Source organism: Melanotaenia boesemani, chromosome 3 (assembly GCF_017639745.1).
Source record: "Melanotaenia boesemani isolate fMelBoe1 chromosome 3, fMelBoe1.pri, whole genome shotgun sequence".
NCBI lineage: Eukaryota > Metazoa > Chordata > Actinopteri > Atheriniformes > Melanotaeniidae > Melanotaenia > Melanotaenia boesemani.
The window spans coordinates 5,887,060-5,910,407 of NC_055684.1; the positions used below are offsets into that span (position 1 = coordinate 5,887,060).

Below are 23,348 nucleotides of genomic sequence, written 5' to 3' on the forward strand. Positions count from 1 at the left end.
AACAGGAAGTAGAAACTAATAAATAAATATTGTGTGGTAGTGCCTGATTACAAGTTCATGAAAATCATTTGATAAAAGATTAGATTTCTCTGTTTCTTTATAAAATACAAGTGCATAATCGTGTCCTCCCTTTGGGAAAATAGACTTTTCTCAGTAAGCAACCATGTCATCCGAGTCATAGAAAAAGTGACAGAATCTAACATCAGGAACCCCGGAGATCATTTACAACATCCACATCATATCAAAACACTTAAACATACAAAACAGGGATCTCCATTTTTCCCAGTAAGGCTTTTGATTCCCACATAAACCCAGCTGACAGCAGCTGGGGGGTCGGCTCCCAGAAATCCACTAAAACATCCACAAAGAACATTAAAAAGCAGACAGCTAACTATCTGCCCGTTAAAAAAATAGAAATTAATCTTATTCTATTGCCATTACGAGGAAAATAAAAGACGATTACACAGAAAAGGTGAAGAGGTTTTCTACAGATATATTTAGATATTTTCTGAGTTTCAGCAAACATTTAGAGGCAGGCTGGATAGAAACATGGTTTAGCTCTCCATGTCGCTGTTTGTATGTACAGTAATGCATCAAAACAAAAACAAAATTAAAAAAGTTTTCCTCAGAACCTCTGGGGTTTGGTCTACGTGGGGATGTGTCCGAAAGAAAGCGGAGAGGTGGGAGATCTTTGTCCAGTCTGGGACGGAGACTTGGGCTCGGCTGTCGTAAGGCACCGTTTGTTCGTGTTGCAGGCTGACGGGGCCGACGTCGGTACGAGACGCTCTGCTCATGCATCCCTGGGTTAGAAGGCGACACTTTGGTCAAATGAACACATTTCTGTTTTCTCTCCAAGTATCATGTAAACAAGTGTGATGCATCAAGCCTCAGGCGGTCTCAGACTTATGGCTTCATACGTTCACACGCCTGAGCAGCTGTAAATGGGCTTAACTGTTCCAGACGGTTTTACAGCCTTTGACGTTAAAAGCTGCAGCATCTCCAGAGATCTGATGAGGAGAAACCGAGCGCACGGCTCCGACAGTCAGCTGCTCTGATGGCTCGAGACCTTTCACGCATCTAGTCTCACAATTCATAGTCTGGAAACAGAAGGAAGCAGCGATGTGCCGGCGCCACTGCAAGCAGTCACATGGAATACCAGTCAGCGCAGGCGTAGCCTTTTAGCTAACGCTAGCATTTTAACCCTCATGTCCTCCACCTTCATGGCAAAAAATGTCCATGAAGAAAAAAAAATAAAAGCGTCAAATATTTTTTTTTTTTCATGAAACTTAAAAAAAACTTTCTCAATCCACTAAAAATTCAGTTTTAAGATGTTAACCCTTTAAATGCCAGTTTGAGTATCTGAATTATTGCATTATTTATTTGTCAAAATTACATAAAAAAAACATGACATCAAATCAATTTTGTTGCTAATCTTTGACATAACAAAGACCAAAGATCAAAGACCCGTCCCGTCCCCCCCGTCCCCGGTTTTGGTGCATAAATAATGCAATAATTCAAATAACCGAACTAAAAATCTTAAAATGAGAATGTTTTGTTGGTTTTAGTAGGTCTGAAATTGTTCAAGTGATTTATGACAATAAATGTGTGTGTATATTCACACACATTTTACAGCGGATTTTACAGCAGTTTTCTTCGTTCATGGACATTTTTGGCCTTTGGTATAAAAATAAAAATATCACTGTAAAGAAGAACTTTTGCAAAATGTGGTGCAACTAGAAATGATGATTAAATAAAAAGATGTAGAAAAATGGACAAATAATCCTGAGGAGGTCTGAACGGTAAGCACATTAGCTGAACTAAAGCTAGCTTATTGTGCTAATAAATTATTATGGTTAGCAACAACTTTGTCCTTAAGACGTTCTCAATGTTTAGTTTTAAGGGTTTTATTTTACAGTAATTTAACCTCCTAAATAACCCAGATTTTATTCCTGCACTTATTTTTGTATTATGTATTTTTACTTGTTATTGAATAATTAAATAATTAACTGTATTTTAGTTTATTCCAGTCTTTTCCTTTCTGTTTTTTTCCTGTATTAATTTAGTTTTTGTGTAATTGTAAATAAATTTAGACTAAGGTCATTAATTCCATTTTACCAAAACTATGGGACAATTTTTTCCTTCTGTTTCCAGGCCTTGAAACTGAGCTTATTCATTCATTTCATCCAATAAAAATGGCATCAATCCTCTCATCTTATGGTAGGAAAGCAAACCAAAAAAAAATCAGGAATCCATCTAATAAACGTCACGAGACCTGAAGTCCGGCATCTCAGCGTTTCTCCTGCTGTTTGCAGGAGTCATGAACAGTTGGGATTTATGGCTTTGCTGTCTTTCATTCCCACGTGAAAGCTTCACAACTGGAGACAGAGCGGCGCCTGATGGCTTTTCTACCGTATAAATATACGTTTCATTACAGCGAACACATGGAGGCGTGAGGAAAGGCTCGGCTGGGATTCGTGAGGAAAGGCTCAGCTCGGAATTTGTGAGGACCGGTTCAGCTGGGATTCGTGAGGAAAGGTTCAGCTTATATTATGGCCACAGCTCAGTCATGACACAGAAAACTTGAAGTCCAGCTGGACATGGTGAGCGTTTCAGAGCCACGGAGGCAAGGCGAGACGTTTGAGTTCGGCTTGGATAAAGATGCAAATAAACATGCAGGTGATGGGATTAAAGCATTCCCCCTGAACAACAGTGAAGGGAAAATATCAGTGTTGGAAATCTATCAGGTTTGGCAAGAAAGCTGCTGATCACGACAAAAGATCCATAAGAAATCCTGCTGCTGATCATGTCCATGCACACGGTTACCATGGAAACCCCTCCCTCCTTTGAACTGCAGACAGGTGCATCAGGGTGGCGGGAAAAGTGGCGCTGGTGTGTATGAGGGGTGCAACAATGCCATGAGACAAATCGATCGTGTGACCCCCATCCATTCAACATGGCCGCCCAGCATTCATCTGCCTTCCTGAATGTAGTGTGAACTCCGTGGGGGCGACGGGGTCTCTGATCCTGTCCTATTATCCTGGATGTGGGAGCAGGAGATGGAGCAGTGGGAGGAGGATGGGGTGGCTGGGGGGCGGAGACACCCTATGTCTTCTGGGGGTCAGGTGAGATGGGACCAGGTGTGTTGGTTCCATCGAGGCTGTGTACTGGGATCTGGAACTGGGGTGTGAGGACGGAGGGGAACTGAAACAGAAGGAGGATGTTAGAAGTTTCAGATCAACGAAGATGAGAAACTAAAGGTGAACTGGTGGACTTACCTGGAACAGGTGGCCTCCCTGCCGTCGTGTGGCTGGGCTGAGCGGAGCAACCGGACTGAGCGTGCTCCAGAAGTGGATGTTGGACAGCAGAGGACTGGGAGTCAGCAGGAGGGTTGGAGTCTGAGGAGAAAACAAACAACTTCATTATGAAATAACTTAATGACAAAATAAAGAATTCCGTTATGAGACGTCGGTCTAAATTCTAATGAAAGGCATCGGTGCAGCTCTGAGTCGTGCTAAAGACTCAGTTCTTGTCTTAAACTGAGGAAAACATTCAGTTTGTTTTAGTCTGACCAAGACCAACCACTGAAATGAGTTCCCGCATGCAACCCTTATTTTCTCACCTTGACCCTTAAATCTCCAAGCCAGTTTATCTGGTTTTGCTCTGTTTTTTTAAATCTAAACCAGTCTGTAGGAGCTGGAGCTTTTAACCCCAGTCAGCATCAGACATGATGTTTCTCAGCTGTCAGATTGGGAGGTAAAATGATGTAAAATGAATGTATGAATAGATATAGCAGCATAAAGGCCGACTAGAAGAAGAAAGCAGAATTTATTACTAACAGAACTTTGTAGAAATAACACACAGATCAACAGTGACCAAGCCTTTTCTCATCTCATCGTTCTCTCAAGTCTTGGCTTTCAGTAGAAAAAATATTGGCATTGAAACAAACACACAACAGAAACTATTTCCATGTTTCCACTTTTTCCTCATTTCCAGTTATTCCTGCTACTATTTACCTGCTATCCTCACTAAACCAACTCCAGCTCAGCTGCTTTGTGGCGACTGAAGCTGAGAGCTGAACTTTAATTCTTTTGTTGTTCTAAAAAACATGAACTTTGTTTTCATGTTGAGCTGAACTAAACGTTGTTACACCAAATGAGTAAAGTAGTCCTAGGAATTAGTAAAGTATGACTCCCTCTCTCATACAAACACAGAAACTTATTGTTTCTGTGTTTGTTTGTGGCTTAAAAATTCCCTCAGAGTCTAGTCCTGTGGATCTGTCCCACCCAAGTAACCAGTCTCTCTGGTCGCGCTGAGACTTATTATTCTATCAGTAATATGAATATCACTCCAAAAGAAAAGAGAGTCGTCTCTGAGCTGCAGTGGAGTCAAAATCTGACTAGAAAGCATCAAAACAGACACTTTCTTCTTAAAGGTTTTAGAAAAACAGGATGTTTGAGGTTTTCCTGCAGTGGTTGATAAGTTTGATTTCTAGATTAGTCCTGACTGAGGTCTTTAGGGCCTGACACACTCTTTAAAAAAGAAGTGTGGACTATTTGCAAAGAATCTGAAGCGGGGAAAAAAGAAAAAAGATGGAAGATACAAACACCATGTGATCCGTTTGGCACAGACTAATAAACTGATTATGTGACAACGGGGTCTTTGTTCCTGCTCTGGAGAGGCTGAACAACTTCCTGAGACTCCGACACGGATAGACCAGAAAACACAACCTGAACCAGCTCTCTGACTCCGGGCTGGACTGAAGCGCCGTTTACTCCGACAACAACACTGATCACACGTCACATTAAACTACTGAACACCTGAGCAAATGCCAATCTTTTGATTTGACTGATTACACCGTTTTGTTAAAAAAAATCTAAAAATGAAGCTGGAGATTCTGCTGTCATTTAACCCTTAAACCTCCTCTAGATCCCAGAGCACCATCATTTCTACCACCACCAGTGTGTCAGGAGCGGTAGTGTGTAGCTCTGTGGGGTAAACTGTGATGGATATTTTACTCTTTATATGATCTATGGACGTTTTCCAGGCATTTCTATCCCGTCCAGGAGGTTTACAATCCAGCCACTAAATGTAGTTTTATTCAAAAACTCTATTATCATATTTTCATCATAAAAACATCACCATCACCACTATGTTGCTAAGAGACCTCTATTTAGACCTGGACATGATGATGAAGCCACTTCCTGTCAGACTTTCCACCAATCAGAGAGCTTAGATTGGCGGTAACGTCCAATCAGGAGCAGCCAAAGATCAACCAGTGAGCAGAAAGTTCTATGTGTGTGTGAAAAGAAGAAAAAGAATGCTCCTCTGTGGCTGGAATAAAGCCAAGAAGACGTTTCTGATGCACGGTGGCGCCACAAAGCAGCTGAGCTGGAGTTGGTTTAGTGAGGATAGCAGGTAAATAGTAGCAGGAATAACTGGAAATGAGGAAAAAGTGGAAACATGGAAATAGTTTCTGTTGTGTGTTTGTTTCAACGTTAGTAATAAATTCTGCTTTCTTCTTCTGGTCGGCCTTTATGCTGCTATATCTATTCATACATTCATTTTACATCATTTTACCTCAGAATCTGACAACTGAGTCTGGAAACATGTCTGCATAACGGCTGGGATTAAAAGCTCCAGCTTCTCCATGCGCACGCACACACACACACACACACACACACACACATATATATATGTGTGTGTGTGTGTGTGTGTATATGCAGCCCAGACATCTTAAACTTCAAGACAGGGCTGGAGGAACGTGTCCTGCGCTGCCACCTGCTGGTCACATCAGAGACTGCTGGAGAAGTTTTCAGATTTTTTAAATAGGTTTTTTTTTTTGACATTTGCATGAAGCAGTTTCAGAGTTTAGACACATTGGCACTCCAACGTGGAAATGAGCGCACCTCTGATTGGAGGAATGAGCTTACAATTAGATCCACGTGTGATTTATGAACCGTTCGTATCAGACCAATCCAGCGTAGGAATGATCGGGTCTTGATAAATGCAGTGGCTGATTGTCATTTGCATATTAAGCCCTTAATTATCTGTGGTCCAGAAGCCACGCCCAGAGAGGTCAAACCATGGAGAGAAGACCTTCTGCTTTTTGGAGGTGGAGATGGAAAGCCTCACTTGTGAGGTGGAAAAGAATGGCAGACTAAAAACCAGAGTCAAAGGCATGAATAAAAATGCTACATGGACGAGGATCACGAGGTGGTTAATAGCCTCGCCATTGTTGATCTGACTCCAGCTGAAGTATGAATAAAATTCTCCATAAGCAGCCTATATATGCCCATGATTAATGTTTCATTTAATTTAGGTAACAGCCCATGCCTGGAAACTGAAAGTCACAATTCTTTACTTTGCACACTCTAAGAGATCAATGAAAACATTAAAAACAGTGAATAAAACTTCTTCAAACTGCTAATTGTCTGTGTTTACCTGCATTAGCTTAGCATTGTTGAGTTCAAGGTTGTATATGAAACCACTTCTATAGTTTCCACAACAGAAAATTAGTAGCCTCTAGCATTTCCACCTGTCCAGTAAAGAACTGCACATTTTAGTGCTCAGCATGGGAAACATTATCGATTAAATAGTTATACAACTTTAAAGTACAGAATATTTTACTTGTTAGAAAAGACAGATCAGCTTCTGTCTCCTCTATAGAGCCCCCAGTGGAGGCCTCGCTGGTCTCAGTTCCCCGGCATCCTTCTCTGGCTGCGCCAGGGCATCAGTAGCCTCCATTAGCGAGAGCATGGTGTGCAGGACTGAACAGAACAGACTTTCTACAGAGAGTACAGCAGCATCCCCCTTCTGGTCCGGCACATCCACCTGCCCTTCAGCAACCCACAGCAGCCTCCACCGTGCACGTGTGTGTGCATGTTGAACCTGCTGTTCTGTGGCAGGGTTTGCCAGCAGGGTGATGAGATGCTCCGAGAATGAATATAGGTATGAGTTTGTTTGCAAACACAGATCTCTGTTTGTATTTATCATTAAGTTCTAACGGTAGTGATTAATGATTTATAGGCCTATTAAATCTAAGCTTTTATAATTGTCGTGTGGCTGTTTGTCATATTTATTTTCCCAAATAATTTTAAGTGCATCTATGTGCACTCCAAACATTTCAGTAAGATATTTTATTTTATTTGTTTTGGGAATCCATTTAAATCTGCTTTTTTGTGCAAACGGGTTCATTCTGAGTGCTGAATATGTGGCTTTTGAATACGTATTTACTGGAATTTACACACAATACACACTTTGGGCCCCCGTTTCCACCAATGGGTTAGGGTCGGTACGGGACAGGTCCGTACACATCTTTCTGTGTCCAGAGGCAAAAACTGGGAATGGTGCCAGAATATCCAGATGGAGCTCAACCCACTGCAATCACTTCCTGTGTGACTCAGTACTGAGAACTAAGCGGGACACTACTGAACTTACTCACTACTACTCACTACTGTCAGATTTTCTCAGTGAGTCATCCCTGCCAACAACGGTTAATCCAGCATCGTCTTCGTCCTGTCTCTTCTCTTAGATCTGTCCTAACGACGGCTAATCCAGCATCATCTTCGTCCCGTCTCTTCTCTTAGATCTGCCCTAACGACAGCTAATCTAGCATCGTCTTTGTCCCGTCTCTTCTCTTAGATCTGCCCTAACGACGGCTAATTCAGCATCATCTTCGTCCCGACTCTTCTCTTAGATCTGCCCAAACGACGGCTAATCTAGCATCGTCTTCGTCCCATCTCTTCTCTTAGATCTGCCCTAACGACGGCTAATCCAGCATCATCTTCGTCCCGTCTCTTCTCTTAGATCTGCCCTAACGTCGGCTAATCTAGCATCATCTTCGTCCCGTCTCTTCTCTTAGATCTCCCCTAACGACGGCTAATCCAGCATCGTCTTCGTCTCGTCTCTTCTCGTAGATCTCCCCTAACGACGGCTAATTCAGCATCCTCTTCGGCCCGTCTCTTCTCTTAGATGTCCCCTAACGACGGCTAATCCAGCATCATCTTCGTCCCGTCTCTTCTCTTAGATCTCCCCTAACGTCGGCTAATCTAGCATCATCTTCGGCCCGTCTCTTCTCTTAGATCTCCCCTAAAGACGGCTAATCCAACATCATCTTCGTCCCGTCTCTTCTCTGAAATCTCGTAGAATTGTGCTACACATAAACTTGCCTTGTTGTCAGTAGATATGACGTAGTGAACTGTTAGATGTTGAGGCACTTACTTCATACACTGATTATCGTACCATAAAACCAGCTGATCTTCCGTTTTAATGTTGAGTTTTGACCCTACCGTGCATGAGCCGCTTTGAGGCCTAATTATATTACTGCTACTTAAATGTGATCTGATTACTTCAGGTTACATTGAGGCAATGTGATTATGCCCAATGAGATTTAAGTACTAAAGTCCAGGTGTGTTTTAAAAGGGAAACAATTCCTCCATGTTAATGTCCCTTCTGTGGTTGTACTGTTTGTATGTCATGTTTTATTAGCGCCTTTGATTTCTCCTGATATATTTATCATTATATTAGTGCACCAAATGCTCCCCTGTCCTACTTGAGATATTTTGTGACCATCTAAAATTGAAGTCCCAAAAAAGTAGGACAGCTTGGATCTGATATTCTAGTACCTTTTTTTGCCTGTGGAAACAGAAAAATGCATACCAGCCCAGACCTGTTGGTGGAAATGGGGCTGCACAAGTGAACATGTGCAGCCAACAAACCTGCAGCAACTGTGTGATGCTGTCATGTCAATATGGAGACAACCTCTGAGGAAGGTTTGCACCACCTGCTTCCACCTATCACACCACGAGTTATAAAGGGAGTCTGACCCAGTACTGGGAAGGTGGTCCTGACATGAACATGAGAATAAACCAAAAAGTTCCACACTGCTGGTAAGGTACTTCTTCTGGTTGAATTACATCCCATGATAAACTCAGTATGAATTTTTTATGTCTATTCCTGTACATGTCCATCAGTTTAAAGACTGCTTCTGGAAGAAAGACGTCCATCTCCGAGCATGTCCGTCCCACGTGGTGAGGGACGAGCTCAGACAGAACATGACCAGGAAGCAGCAATGTTGGGATGACATGGGCAGTGTCTGCGTTAGACGCCGCTTCGCTCTGTTCTGATAATTTCAGACGTTTATCTCGACTAAAGCTACTGAACTGTGCAACTATCATGACTTTGCTTCCCAGAAAACTCTGCGTTCATGTTTTCTCTAAAAAAAATAGCATTTACTCCCTTTCATTTGCTTGAGTAACTTTGATACTTTTTACTTTCACCTGAGTAAACTTTGTGAAGAAGAAAGAGTGCTTTGTTACACTAGACAAAGTTTCTCTTCTTTTTTATTTTAATTAAATTAGATCAGCTGTATTTTTGCTGGAGATGTAGCTAGTGGATCTCCCGCATGACCGACCAATCAGATGAAGACATGCAGGCACAAACTCGTCATAGTTATCAGATGTGGAATGAAAACAGATGGAAAATATCTGAGGAGAACAAACTGGCCTGGTATATAAAGCATGTTTAACTTCCTAGACAAACCAAAGTTTCAGCTACAAAAAGTCCACTACTAACCTGCGGAAAGAGGTAAATTACTTTTTGGCTGTGGTAAGATGGATGCTAGTCTGGTTATGCTACAGAACCCTTTCATATCGACCATTTTAATGTTTGGAGTCATTTTGTTATCTTTTTCATGGCTACTCCCCCCATACAATGGCCAGCATGAGATACTTTAGTACAGAAAATGTCTGCAAACACCAGTAGCAGCAATTCTAATGTAGCATAGCAACATGACCGGGAGAAACTCAGCTAAAAGACCCTACCAAACATCGGCATCCAAACCAAACACAGTTCAAACCTCAAGCAGTTCTATGGGAAAGTAGAAAACCAGGAGAACATCTCTGTCCACTTTAGAGCTTCTGCTAATTTCTCCACCTCAAGCAAACCACACAAACACAGAGTCACATGACAGCAGAGACTCTGCTGGTTACAAAGACGTCTGTCTGATCACTGTGGGACAGAAAATTCTGGAGCTAGCAGCCAGAACCAGAAACAATAGGTGTGTCCCAATTCAGGGTCTGCACACTTCAAAGTGCGGATTCGTCGGCCACATATGTCATTGCGGTGCGGGAAGTCCTGTCCCAATTCACAGAATTTGAAGGACCCTTCGAATCCACCCTTCAAATCCGCACTTTTAGCCTCAAACCAAGGCTGCTTCGCGGCCTCTTTTCTCCCAGAATTCATTACGCACAAGACGGTGGCGAATCAGCAACTTTAGAAGAGTCATATTAAGTTTAAATAAAGTTTTATTTAAAAAAAAAAAAGTACGCTTTTTTAACTACACTTCAGTATATACGTCACAAAACCAGGTACATTTAAATCATGTTTGTTAAATGGTGACATTAAAATTCGGTAATATTTGATATTCAAGGACTTTTAAGGGGTTAATGAAGTGTGTACTGGCTGGCAAACAACAGAGCCTCAAACCGTTTTTTTATTGTTTTTTTTACTGTTGGTGTTGCCGCTCAGTGTTCAGCGTCCACTGAAGTGTCCTATGAGTAATTTCAGAGGTTTAAGTGATTCAACGTCCTGTGTTGTTGCTATGGGAAATTCTTATTGACTAGGTAGGCTGTCCCATTTCACGAACATTAAGCAGACTTCGAAGTGTGTAGACTACAGAGGACACTCTGTAGCCTACGTAGTCTGCGCACTTCGAAGTGTGCAGACCCTGAATTGGGACATAGCTCATGTCTTACTTTTGCCGTTTGTGGTGAAAAGTTTGATTCTAGCTCTAAAGACTCTGCTAATGTTTCTCCTATGACATGACCTATGAAGGTCCTGCTGGTTTCCATGGAGATGAAGGAGGTTTATAGTGAAGGGTTCACTCTTCCTATCACAGACTATGTTGGGCTTCACTTCTTTCTGGATCCTCATGGTGGTTCTAAGGTGAAAGTGGGGCTATCCCTGGATCCTCCTGATTCTGACCATTGATAGAGGCGTCCATCATCATCATCATCATCATCGGCCGATGGCTTCCTGAGATATTTACCTGCATAACACCTCAATTAAACACCTGGAAACCTGCTCAGGTTCACTTTTTACCTTCTACTGTAGCACAGTTCCTCACCAGATATTTAACTCATTCCTAGGATTACTTTACTCGTTCCTAGGACTACTTTACTCATTCCTAGGACTACTTTACTCGTTCGTAGGACTACTTTACTCATTCCTAGGATTACTTTACTCGTTCCTAGGACTACTTTACTCATTCCTAGGATTACTTTACTCATTCCTAGGATTACTTTACTCATTCCTAGGATTACATTACTCATTCCTAGGATTACATTACTCATTCCTAGGACTATTTACTCATTCCTAGGATTATACTTTACTCATTCCTAGGATTACATTACTCATTCCTAGGATTACTTTACTCATTCCTAGGATTAATTTACTCATTCCTAGGATTACATTACTCATTCCTAGGACTACTTTACTCATTCCTAGGACTATTTTAGTCATTCCTAAGATTAATTTACTCATTCCTAGGACAGCCCTTGTAGTTGTGAAGATATATATTTTTTACTTTATTCAAGTATGTATGTATTTTAGTTATTTTGGGTATGTCATTTCAAATAGGAGCCAGAAAAATAGGCCTCTTCAAAAAGAGGTTAAATCAGACAATTACACATTTTCTGCTGAGAAATGAATTAGCGTTAGCTACCAACTATCACCGATATAAGGGACAAAGGTGATTTTGGCACCTACCAAACAATCGACTCCAGGTACGTAAAATTAAATGCTGATTAGAAAATCATATCAATGTTTAGCTGTTTGATTTAATGTAGCATTGTTAGCATGATGTTAGCGTCACCACAAATCAGACTTTAATGATCGTGTATTTTATTGGATTAATCCTCTGTAGCCTCACAGAGTGATATTTTCCTGTCATTAGAGGGTTTACCCCAGCAACGTGAAGAAGTCCTCCTCTGAACTCACAGATCCCCTCCCTGGCTCTTGGCAGATGTCACAGGACACTTTGAAAAGCTTTATGTTAGCTTCCATATATTTTAAAAGAACGCATTTCTTTTTAAAACCTTCTTTACGTGTTTTTGAATAAATTTATTGTCCACTGAATTGGAAAATTGTCTCTGATTCATCAACTCAGAAGACACATAGACATTGTCTAATATTGCATATGGGCAATAAGAAACACAACTGATGAAAATATATTTTAAATACTCAAAAAGGTAAAAATTAAAGACGTAAAAACTATAAGTTCAGCAGTTCAAATCAACCTCTGTGTTTAAAACTTTGTTTTAAATGTGCTAGGAAAATATGTTTGATTGGAAAACGTGAGATTTTGAATTTTTTTTTTTTTTTTGCCTCACTTTGTTTTGTTTTTTTAAAAGATGTTATTTCTTTTATACTTTTAATTTATTATTTGGAGACATTATTTTATAATTCTGTCTGACTGTTAACATCATTTGTAAAAAAGTAAATGAGTCATTACAGAAAAAGTTATTCGAGTTAACTACTCTAACCTGAGTTGCTTTTTGGATGAGCATGTTATTGTTATTGTGAAGTAACGCTACTCTTTCTAGTCTAGTTTTTGGCTCCTCTGCGGATGAACAGTGATTTGCTGTGAACGTGCAGGTCGGAAGTGAATGGCCGGAAGGTGGAGCGTGCGCTCACCTGCAGCACCGCCGGCGTGAGGGAGGCGGTGGGCAGCGAGGGGCTGCAGATGTTCATGGGGGAGAAGTCGGAGGCGGTGACGAGCAGAGTGGGCGGGCTGATCTGCAGGATTTTTGGTGGTTTGCGTGTCTTCCCTGAGCTCTGGGTGCTGACCGTGATGCTGCTGCACACTGATGATGAACTGGTGTCGGTGCTCACCAAACTGGTCTCATCTGCAGACAGAACGATGCTGCTGTCCCCCTGACGGACGCAAACACAGGATGTTTGTTTGTTTGTTGTGATACAAAAGAAAACATGTTTCTGGATGCGTACTGACCTTGTCGTGCATTTGAGCGTCTGTGGACTCCAGTGCCTCGGGGTCCGCAGGCTGAGAGGACGTCAGGTCCATGTCGCTGTCAATCACAAGCTCCTGAGACGACTCGGGCTCCAGGCTGGGGGACGGGCTGGCTGAGCTCAGGTCTGGTAGGCTGAAGGCCGGCTCTGGCGGGCGGGCGTGTTCGAATGTGTAGACGACCTGCGACTGCAGGGCCGAGTGCGTGCTGATGTCTTCGGCCCTCTGAACCGTAGCCTGGTGAGGATCAATGTGGGTGGACATCACTGGTATCTCTATGGCAACCTGAGGAGGCGGAGCTGGCTTTGGAGGGCTGTTGCCAAACTTGATGACTGATGGCAGAGCGGTTGCCTGAGCTGGCTGAGATGGCGCCTCTTGGCTCTGCGAGGCGGCAGCAGGGCCCCGCTTGTCGACCATCTTCTCTGCTGGATTCTCTATTTTGATGGACTTGAAGAGCTGGCGTCCATTTTGCAGAGAGTTGAGATGGAAGGAGGAGTACAGGCCAGAGTGGATGTAGTCGTTCCGGTTGGACTGCTTGGTGCTGGCGCCCAGTGCTGCTGTGCTTCCTCCCACCTTGTTCCTGTCAGCGGACTCACCCTCCTGTAAGGAGCCATCTCCTCTTTTTGATGCAGGCACGAGGCCCCCAATGCCCACGTCCCCGCCGTCTGTTCGGCTGCCAACGTCTCCTTTCAGGATGTCGGGATAGGACACAAAGCGATACACAAACTTCTGACCATTCACCTTCTTTATGATGTTCTGCAAGACAAAGACAAGCTACCAGACTGAGACCGAAAACACACTGAGGGCAGAAACAAGATTAGTAAAAATAAATAGAAGATGTTAGAGGAGGCTTGTGTGTGGGGGACGACGTGTCCTTCCTGTCTGAACCAAACTGGTTGCCACCAGCACTGCCGCCAAACATACCAGAGCAGCTTGGCCCAAACGCCCACAGGATCAGGCAGCGCCTCTAAAACCCACCAACGCCCAAAGTCCTTCACTCAAAACTGTTTCCCATTTGATTATAAAAAAAATCTCATTTTTTTTCTCCTCATTCATTCTCTCACAACTTTCTGATCATCCAACAGCAGACATCTACAACCACAGTTAAGGTTTTTAAGACCAACATAACATCATACTAAAACTTTTTGATCATTGAACAAAAGGAAAATAAATATTTTTATTAGATTTCATAATTCTATACCAGTGTGTCCATCCTAAAACAAAGTCAGACACTAAAATCTGGTTGGATGTCCTTCAGCTGTGACAGCAGCATCCTCTGTGGTGCAGGCAAAAGTGTATAAAAGACGACAGCAGGACATAAATAACATGGTCCTACAGGAGATAACATCACATGACCTCACCTTGTCGTAATAGTATCTGAGTGCTCTGCTGAGTTTGTCGTAGTTCATGTTGGGCTTGTTCTTGCGGGCTCCCCACAGCCGGGCCACCTCCTCGGCTTTCAGCAGCTTGAACTCCCCTTCCTCGTTGGTCCAGCAGATAAGCTGCTCATTACTGGAATCCAACAGGAGCTGGAGAAGGAACTGCCACAAGGTGACAGAGTTGTCCATGTCGCTCACTGAGTACAAGACAGAGGAGGAAAATAATCAGGCTGATAAGCCACAGAATGGATCCTGACATAACCAAAAAAGAACTGATCTCTTCTCTGTAAATCCAAGCACTGTGTAAACGTGGACGCATCATCCCAGATGTCACTAGTGTTAAAGTAAATGAGGATGGAACATTTTTCAAAAATCTCCATAAAGCATGAAGCAACATGTGGACGTTATCCGGTCAGAGATTCATGAACCTGAAGTGAAACAGAGCGGTTTTGGTACAGAGAAAGCTAGGTGGTTTTCATCTGGGACACAGATCTGTTTTACTGTCTTTAAACGAGCGTTTGTTTCGGGACGTTATTTTATCCGGAATGAAATAAAAAGCAGAAGAAAACTCTGCAAACAGGAGGATCCCTGCAGAAACATGGAAACACAGTAAATACTTCCTGTTAATCTGAACTAGGAGGGTAACTCTCCCAAATACAGCTTCCATCAGCCGATTTCCATGATTGTTCTTCATTTTAATCATGTGATCCAGGAGAATTACACTGATGTTACCATTGTTACATCATCTCACCGATCATAGCAGGAGGAAGGTAAGGAGGGAAATATCTGAGACGCAGAATGAGTGACATCTGTCTCTATCCAATCAAAATGGAGTTTTCCAGTGAATGTGGTTTCATCCTGGGGGATAAACGTTTTTGAGGCCAGACAACAAAATTCTGACAGGATTCATGATGATGAAGCAGATTTTTGTTTCTGCTGCTTCTGGTTCAGCGAATGTTGGTTGGAGATGATAAAACTTAGTTTTCTGCTTCAGTAGAGAAGTCGTTGGCTCGTCTTCATGCCGTGGGGTGAACGGGTGGAGCCATAATGTGTAGCAGTGTTGTTTTTTTAGCAGGCATGTTAGTTTTAGTCTTTGTTTTAGTCCTCAGGATGAAAATGCTTATTAGTTATTAGTTTTAGTCACATTTTAGTCATGTCTAAATTTGATAGTTTTAGTCCAGTTTTAGTCTACAAAAACTCAAAAAGGTTTTAGTCTAGTTTTAGTCAAATAAAAAGTATTAGCTTTTTTTTTTTCTTCTTCTTCTTCTTAACCCTGTCCTGTCCAGCATCCTAAAAGTATTAGCTTTTAACAAATTAATTTAGGTCAACAATACGTATTAAAAAGTGGAATCAAGGTTGACAGTTTATAACAAGTAATTCATAAAAAAGTTAACCTTAATGCTTCTGCATAATAACCAGATCTTTTACCAGACTTATAGCTTTAGCCGAGACTTTCCCATCAACAAGGAAGCAATGCTGCCGTGTTTTACTTAACTGCTGTAGGGCAGAAACCTTTTATTTTTATATTTCAGCTTTTTTCATGAATTGATGCCCTACTTCATCATACAAAAATGTCACACAAGAAAATAGCAGATCTATAAGTTCAACATATAGCAACACATTGTGAGCTTGTTGTTTGCTTATTTTCATCAATAATTACAAATTAAAAGGAATGTTTTTAGACTTAGAAGGTTTCCAACCAACAGCAGATACTTTCTGATCTACTTTGGGTTATGCTGAAGCATTTTCTGAAGTGTAATACTCCACCCTGAACATACACATGCCCAAAATATGTGCAAAGGATGAGGAACACATGCTCAACTTGACCTGGTCTGACAGTGAAATTATGATGGATTATAGTTAAAATATGTCCATATATCTTTTCGTCATTTCCACCAAACCCGTTCGTCGACGCTGCCGCCATGATTCAACTATGAATGAATAAACTGCTTGTCTGTGTGCGCTGCACGTCTGGTGGTGGGCGTGGCCAAGGTGCAGCATGACTGACAGATTGCGCTCAGGCAGAAATGTCCTGTTTTTAATGCTGGACAATCAGCTGTGAACATTTTCGTCGCATCTCGTTTTATTCATCAGAGAGCCATTTTTAGCTCGTCACTGTCTCGGTATCATCGTGAAAAAAAAAGGTTAGTCATCGTCATCGTTGACGAGAACAACACTGATGTGTTTACATCTTTTTGGGGACTGAGAACCTGATCTTTTAATTGTTTGTTGTCTGAACTGTTTGGTGATCATAAAAATGGTTTTCATGCAGTTTTAGCTGAGATTCTGGACTTTCAGTGGAAACCATACATCTATATTACATATCAGATCTGATGCTACGCTGTGTGAAACTGGACGTTAACTGGGGGCCACGTGGCTGAAGAAGTTAATAAAGTCGTCTGATTTAATCTGATTTCTGTCCTGGTCAGCCAACAAGACTCCACTGGGGCTGTGCATATTCACTGGTCTCACGATTCAATTACAATTATTTTGTCAAGGATTTGATTTCATTCCACGATTCATCAGGATGTGTTATTTTTTGCTACTTACCTCATCAATGAATAAAAGCAGTCAGATCATTCTGAGCTCTCTGTTTATAAGTATTTCAGAAATCAATCTGAATGTCCTGATATGAACAAATATCATACACATGTAAACAATGATGTTATTTTCAATTTCATTATTGAACTTTACTGTTCAATTCTCAGAAAATCAATGAACATCCTTACTATACTGTGGCATTCTGTTATCAAAATGGTTAAGCAGCCTTCTTTCTTGGAGTGAAGCAGTGCGTTTGTCCCTTCAGTGTTTCCGTAGTCTGTTCAGCCAGAATAGGGCAGTTAGGATATTTTTCATGTTCTCCTTTATGGCCAGAAAACATTTCCCAGTAAGTATTCTAGTCAATCTGTAATTGAACACAGAGACTATTGTTGAGGTTTGTCCTTGAAGGACAAAGTTATTTAAATACTTTTAGTGCGTTCACATATGCTAACCTCTAGCTTGCCAATGGTATATTCCATAGACGTTAGCCTTCATTTAACTTAATGGTTTTTATACATTTTCATGTGTAATCTTACATGACTTCCCTTACACAATGAAAGTATTTCCAGTGAGATACTGATGTATTTTCTGTATGTTTGCTTCAGGCTAGATCAGCCACACACGCAAGTGATGGCAGAATATACACATTACTTATAATCGGTTGTTTTGTTGCTGCATCCGTGCAGAATCGTCCACGTTCGCATCACGATGCATCGTAAAAACAATTAAATTCAACTTGTTTGTTTTCAGAAAGAAAAGCCTCCATTCTGCTGGACACATGCAGGCATGGACAGAACGCTGCTGCAGTTTCTGTGTTTAATCATTTTTAACAGCCAGGAAATAATCTGTGCTTTTATAGAACCATCTGCCCCATTGGCTACAAGCGCTGTTCCCTCATATGGCTCCCACATTTCAGGAAGACCACAACAAGATGAAAGTCAAACCTCCTCATGGAGATCCGTTTTCACATTCTTCCTCACAGTAAGCTGAAGGTGTTTTATTAATGAAGAGGGGGTCTTCTCCATGAAATCTGACAGCTTTCAGAGAAGGTTCAGGTGGCTTGTTACAACCATGACACCAGAATACCAGAAGACATGACTCAGATGCAGTGCACATTTACATCCACTTTTCAGAAATGGTCTCTCATAATAAGCTGATTTTATGTGAGTAAATGTGATGCAACACCTCCATCTAGGAACTCCTCAAAACCAAACATCTTGTTCACATTTGGTTTTTAAAAGCTTGTAAAACTCAACGGCTCTGAAAATTGCCTTGCCAAAGCTATTCATTTGCTTTTATAAATACTGTGACTGCAGTACTAGAACTGCTGCAGAGGTCCTACAGCTAACTAGTTCAAACTGATGAAAGTACACATCACTGTGATTATGTCTTGTGTAGAGCGGCCCTGCTGCAGGACGATCAAAACACACACTCTGCAAACTTTATCACAATAGAAAAAAACATGGAAATAAAGACAATGAAAGGAAAAAAGAATAAAACTGAAAACAAAAAACTAATTCTGCACTTATTATCACAAAGAAGAAGAAAAACTAAACTAATCCTTAAAACCCCAGCAGATCCATCATTTCTACCACCACCAGTGTGTCAGGAGCAGTAGTGTGTAGCTCTGTGGGGTAAACTGTGATGGATATTTTACTCTTTAAATGATCTACGGACGTTTTCCAGGCATTTCTATCCCGTCCAGGAGGTTTACAATCCAGCCACTAAATGTAGTTTTATTCAGAGACTATCTGGTAAATCTACAATGATCCGTGATAACAGCATTATTTATCACATTTCATCATTTTCAGACTGTTTCATACTGGTATTAAAAGTTCAGCTGTCTGAAAAGACGAAAAATAATGCTCTTCTATGGCTGGAATAAAGCCAAGAAGATGTTTCTGATGCACGGTGGCGCCACAAAGCAGCTGAGCTGGAGTTGGTTTGGTGAGGATAGCAGGTAAATAGTAGCAGGAATAACTGGAAATGAGGAAAAAGTAGAAACATGGAAATTGTTTCTGTTGTGTGCTTGTTTCAATTCCAATATTTTTCAAACTGGAATATAAATAGCCAATAGCTTAGAATATTACGGGTTAAATTTTACAATAATCACAGTATTTTGATCAGTTTTAATTAATTTCCCAAGGACATCTGCAGGAGTGTTAATACTGCAGTCATGATCTTTATTAATTCAGCTGAGGCTGACCTGAATGTCCAGATGTTGACAGAATAAATTGGTTCAGCTTCTTCATGCATTTTTACATAAACATAAATTTATTTTAAAAAGTTAGACAAAAAATGGTTTGGAGCTTCAACGGTTGAATTACTTATAAATGACAAACTTTCTGTGTCACTATTACATTAAAAAAAATCTTATTGCTGGTTCATCACTGAGCCTAGCCCATGTCATAACCCCACAAGCAGAGAAACATTGAAATTAAACAGCACATACACAAAAATGTTTAATTTTTCTGCAAAAGAGTCTATAAAAAGTTATTATTATTACTTAGTCGACACGAGCTGCAGCGTGTTATTCATCACCAGTACTGGTATGTGAAAGGTTTCAGTCTGGATATGATTTATGCTCTCTGTCAATTATATGTCAGTGTGTATGTGAGCGTGCGTGTGTGTGTGTAAGCTTCTTATGGCAATGAATAAATCTGCCCTGACTCATCTCGACATGCTGGGATGGAGACACACCGACACACACATACACACACAATCTGTCCCACACTGTCACATTAAAACCGGCTACATCAGAGATAAATAAATAAATAAACAAATAAATAAATAAATAAGACAGCGTAAAACTGCTGCCAGAGGAAAAGATTACCGCTGAGCATTATGTAACATCTGACATTATCATAAAACCTTATCAATGGAAATGTAAGATAATGTCAGCTAGATCAAACCAGAGATCTATAAAGAAATAATGACTTACTCGTGCAGTATTTGTGCTCAGACAGGCAGACAGGCTCCTGCTGTCAGACAGCCGAGCACCCACACTGCAAAATATAAAAGACCACTTGTTGATGGGAAAGATTAAGATAGTTTTGATACAGTCAACACTGCTTACTGGTTGTTTTCCAGGTGGTTAAAGTCTCAACGTAAAGCTCAGGTGTTATGGTCGTGTACAGCGTGTGCATGTTTATAATCGAAATTGCAAAACAAAATCAAAGCACAGGCGCTTTTTTGCTAACTGTAAGTTAGCTATTTAGCTAGCTTCAAGTTAGCCTGCCTGCTAACATTACCTCGCTCGTAGAGCCCGCTGAATTTCCGAGTCGTCGAGCGGCTTCGAAATATTCCCAAATCATTTCCGGAAAGTTTACTTTGGTGCCATGGCTTCAGAAACGAGTTTGGAGCAGAGCGTCAAGCAAATACCAGCACACGAAAAATATTAAACTACATTTGTTTTCCACTGACGATCTCTCCTTTGACCAGGAACTAGTGCTGCGTTCAAAGTTGTGTGTACAATTCATTTTCATGCGAGTGCGTTTGTGTTGTAGGGTAAAATATATTTTAATCGTATATACTTACTGTGGGGAAAAAAAACATAGATAAACTTAAGTAAAATAAAGTCAAATTTGATCTAAGACAGATATTTTTGGCCTCAGTTTTCGCAATATTTAAAGCTACTTTAGGGTTATGCAGTGTCTATGAAAGCATCTCAACATTTTGAATAGAACATTTTTGTTTACTGTTTATGTATTTCAAAATTCCTACGATTTTGGAATTCATTAAATGTGTCATTAAACTCACGTTGAGATCGCTTCGTCTCGCGTTATTTATTAATATTATTGTTGTTGTTGTTGCATATTTACCACTTAAATATAAAAAAGAAGTATGTTGATTCATTTGAATAAACTGAATGACTCGTTACCAGCCTCTGCAGAGCTGAAAAACGTGTGAATGAGAGGATTCAGCCATGTAATTCAGGTGTGTTGGAGAAGAGATGCATCAAACAGTTGCTTCTGACCTCAGTTTATTTTATTTATTTTTAATGAAACAACTTTTTTTGGCTTTCATTCTTTTTTATTTATTATTTCTGTATATTTTGTACTATTTATTTATTATTTATCTTATTTGATTTGTTATTAATTTATTCATTATGTAATTGTTCTTTATTTTATTCCAGTCACTTTCTTTTTGTTATTTTTTCACTGTATTTCTTTTTGTTTTTATATGATTGTTAAATTAATTCAAGCATTAAGAGTTTAAGGGCTCAACTTGATGCCTATCGCAAACTTGCAACAAACCACTTCGGGTCATTTCTGATTTTATTCCTTCTTTTATCTAAAATAATTACTTATTAATTAAATAATTAATTTAATCTATTCTTGTGTTTCTATCTCCTTTAACCTATGTATTTATTTGTACATTATTTATATATTTGTTGTTATTAATTTAGGATTATACAACATAAGAGGACTTTGAGGCGGACCAGGAGGGATTATAAATTAAGTCTCGAGAGGAAATTGCAGAACAGTAACACCCAGGAAGTATGGAGGGGTATGAGAGCCATTACTGGCTACAAGGAGAAGGGATGTGTAGCATCTGCTAATGTGGATATGGCGGATGAGTTCAACCGCTTCTCTAAGAGGTTCGACTGCATCGGCACACACACGCCCATCCGGCGGCTATCCCACCTCCTCCTGCTCTGCTCCACCCGGCGGCTGTCCCAGCTCCGCTGCTGTGACCTACTCCTGCTCTGCAGTTGGCAGTGCCTTTACACACCATCTTTAACCGTAGTCTACAGACTGGATGTGTCCCTGCCTGGTGGAAAAACTTGTGCCTTGTCCTGGTGCCCAAGGTGGCAAGGCCTGCAGGGCTAAAGGACTACAGACATACGTTATAATGAAGACTTTGGAGAGACTACTACTCCGACGGCTCAAACCTCATGTAGAGTGGGCGTTAGACCCTCTTCACTTTGCCTATCAGGAGAACATGGCAATAGATGATGCAGTCCTCTATTTGCTCCACCCGTCTCTTTCCTTCTTGGACAGGGCAGGAGGTTATGTGAGGCTGATGTTCTTTGACTTTACGAGCGCCTTTGCTACCATCCAGCCTCAGTTACTCAGGAGAAAGCTTGTGAGGTTGGGGGTGGATCCTCTTTTTGTCACCTGGATCCATAATTATCTCACTCAGAGGTCACAGTATGTTTGGCTGGGAAAGTGTGTTTCACAAACCTTGGTGAGTAACCCTGGGGCTCCACTGGGGACTGTTCTCTTGCCATTTGTCTACACTCTACACTGCTGACTTTGCATAAAGATCCGCAGCGTGCCACGTTCAGAAGTACTCTGACGAACCGCTAATGTGGCATGTGTGAAGAGTGGGGACGAGTACAGGGAACTCATTGATGGATTCACCAACTGGAACAGAGACAATGATCTTATTCTTAATGCATCAAGAACGGGGAGGACATTGAGGTGGTCAGCACCTATAAGTATCTGGGTGTACACCTTGGTCAGCACATGCACGTGCCGTGTATAAGAAGGGACAGAGCAGGCTGATTTTCCTGAGGAGGCTAAAGGCTTTTGACGTGAGCAGTGAAATGTTATACATTTTCTATCAGTCTGTTGTGGTGAGTACTGTTTTCTTTGGGGTTGTCTGTTGGGGCAGCAGTATGACCACAAGGGACAGTAACCGGCTGGACAAGCTGATTGATAAACGTGTGTCTGTGATGGGGTGGAAAGTGGACTCTGTGGGAGCTGTGTTGGAGAGGAGGATGATGGCTCTAATGCAGGGCATCCTAAGCAATCCCAAACATCCACTGCATGTCACAATGAGAAACCAGCGGAGTAACCGTAGCAACAGGCTCCTCTGGCTGTGCTGCAGAACAGAACGGTTTAAAAAGTCGTTCATCCCTTCAGCTATTAGGCTGTTTAACAGATGTGTCTGAACTGAACTACATTTTATCTGTGCATTTTACTTTTTATATTTATTTATGTGTGTGCTTGGTCTTGTGATTGTGTTTGCTGTCAGACACCTGAATTTCTCCTTTGGGGATTAATAAATTTTTTATCTATCTATCTATCTATCTATCTATCTATCTATCTATCTATCTATCTATCTATCTATCTATCTATCTGTCTGTCTGTCTGTCTGTCTGTCTGTCTGTCTGTCTGTCTAGCTATCTTATTCTTGTCTTCCTTTTGTTCCTTACTTTTTGCTCTATTTATGTTTTTATGTCGGGGACCGCTGAGGGGTATTGCACGAAACCAAGATAAGCGATTAAGCCGGGATATGTTGGTTATCCTGGCTGAATTTAGCCCTAAGTCGGTTGCATGAAAGCAGCTCAAACTAATCCCGGCCAAGTTACTGTGGTGATTTATCCGCTGCAGCTAGCCTGCTCCAGACCAGGCTAACTGCTCAGGCTAAGATTAATCCTAGCGAGTCACCTGCAT

The 23,348-nt window shown here is 41.2% G+C and overlaps 1 protein-coding gene across 2 annotated transcripts; it reads right to left on the bottom strand.

Annotated features, from left to right (window-relative positions):
* Positions 1-2,050: 2,050 nt before the first annotated feature.
* Positions 2,051-20,389, bottom strand: elk4 (ETS transcription factor ELK4). Of its 2 annotated transcripts, XM_041980270.1 has the most exons (7): positions 20,196-20,389; positions 19,886-19,949; positions 14,386-14,600; positions 13,010-13,780; positions 12,694-12,933; positions 3,276-3,395; positions 2,051-3,201 (listed from the first exon to the last, which is right to left on the bottom strand). In XM_041980270.1, coding segments are annotated over exons 2-7 (1,446 nt in total). In that variant the 5' UTR covers positions 19,887-19,949; positions 20,196-20,389; the 3' UTR covers positions 2,051-3,102. The 2 variants fall into 2 exon arrangements, with proteins under 2 accessions (XP_041836204.1, XP_041836205.1); XM_041980271.1 differs by lacking the exon at positions 19,886-19,949.
* Between the last annotated feature and the right edge of the window lie 2,959 nt (positions 20,390-23,348).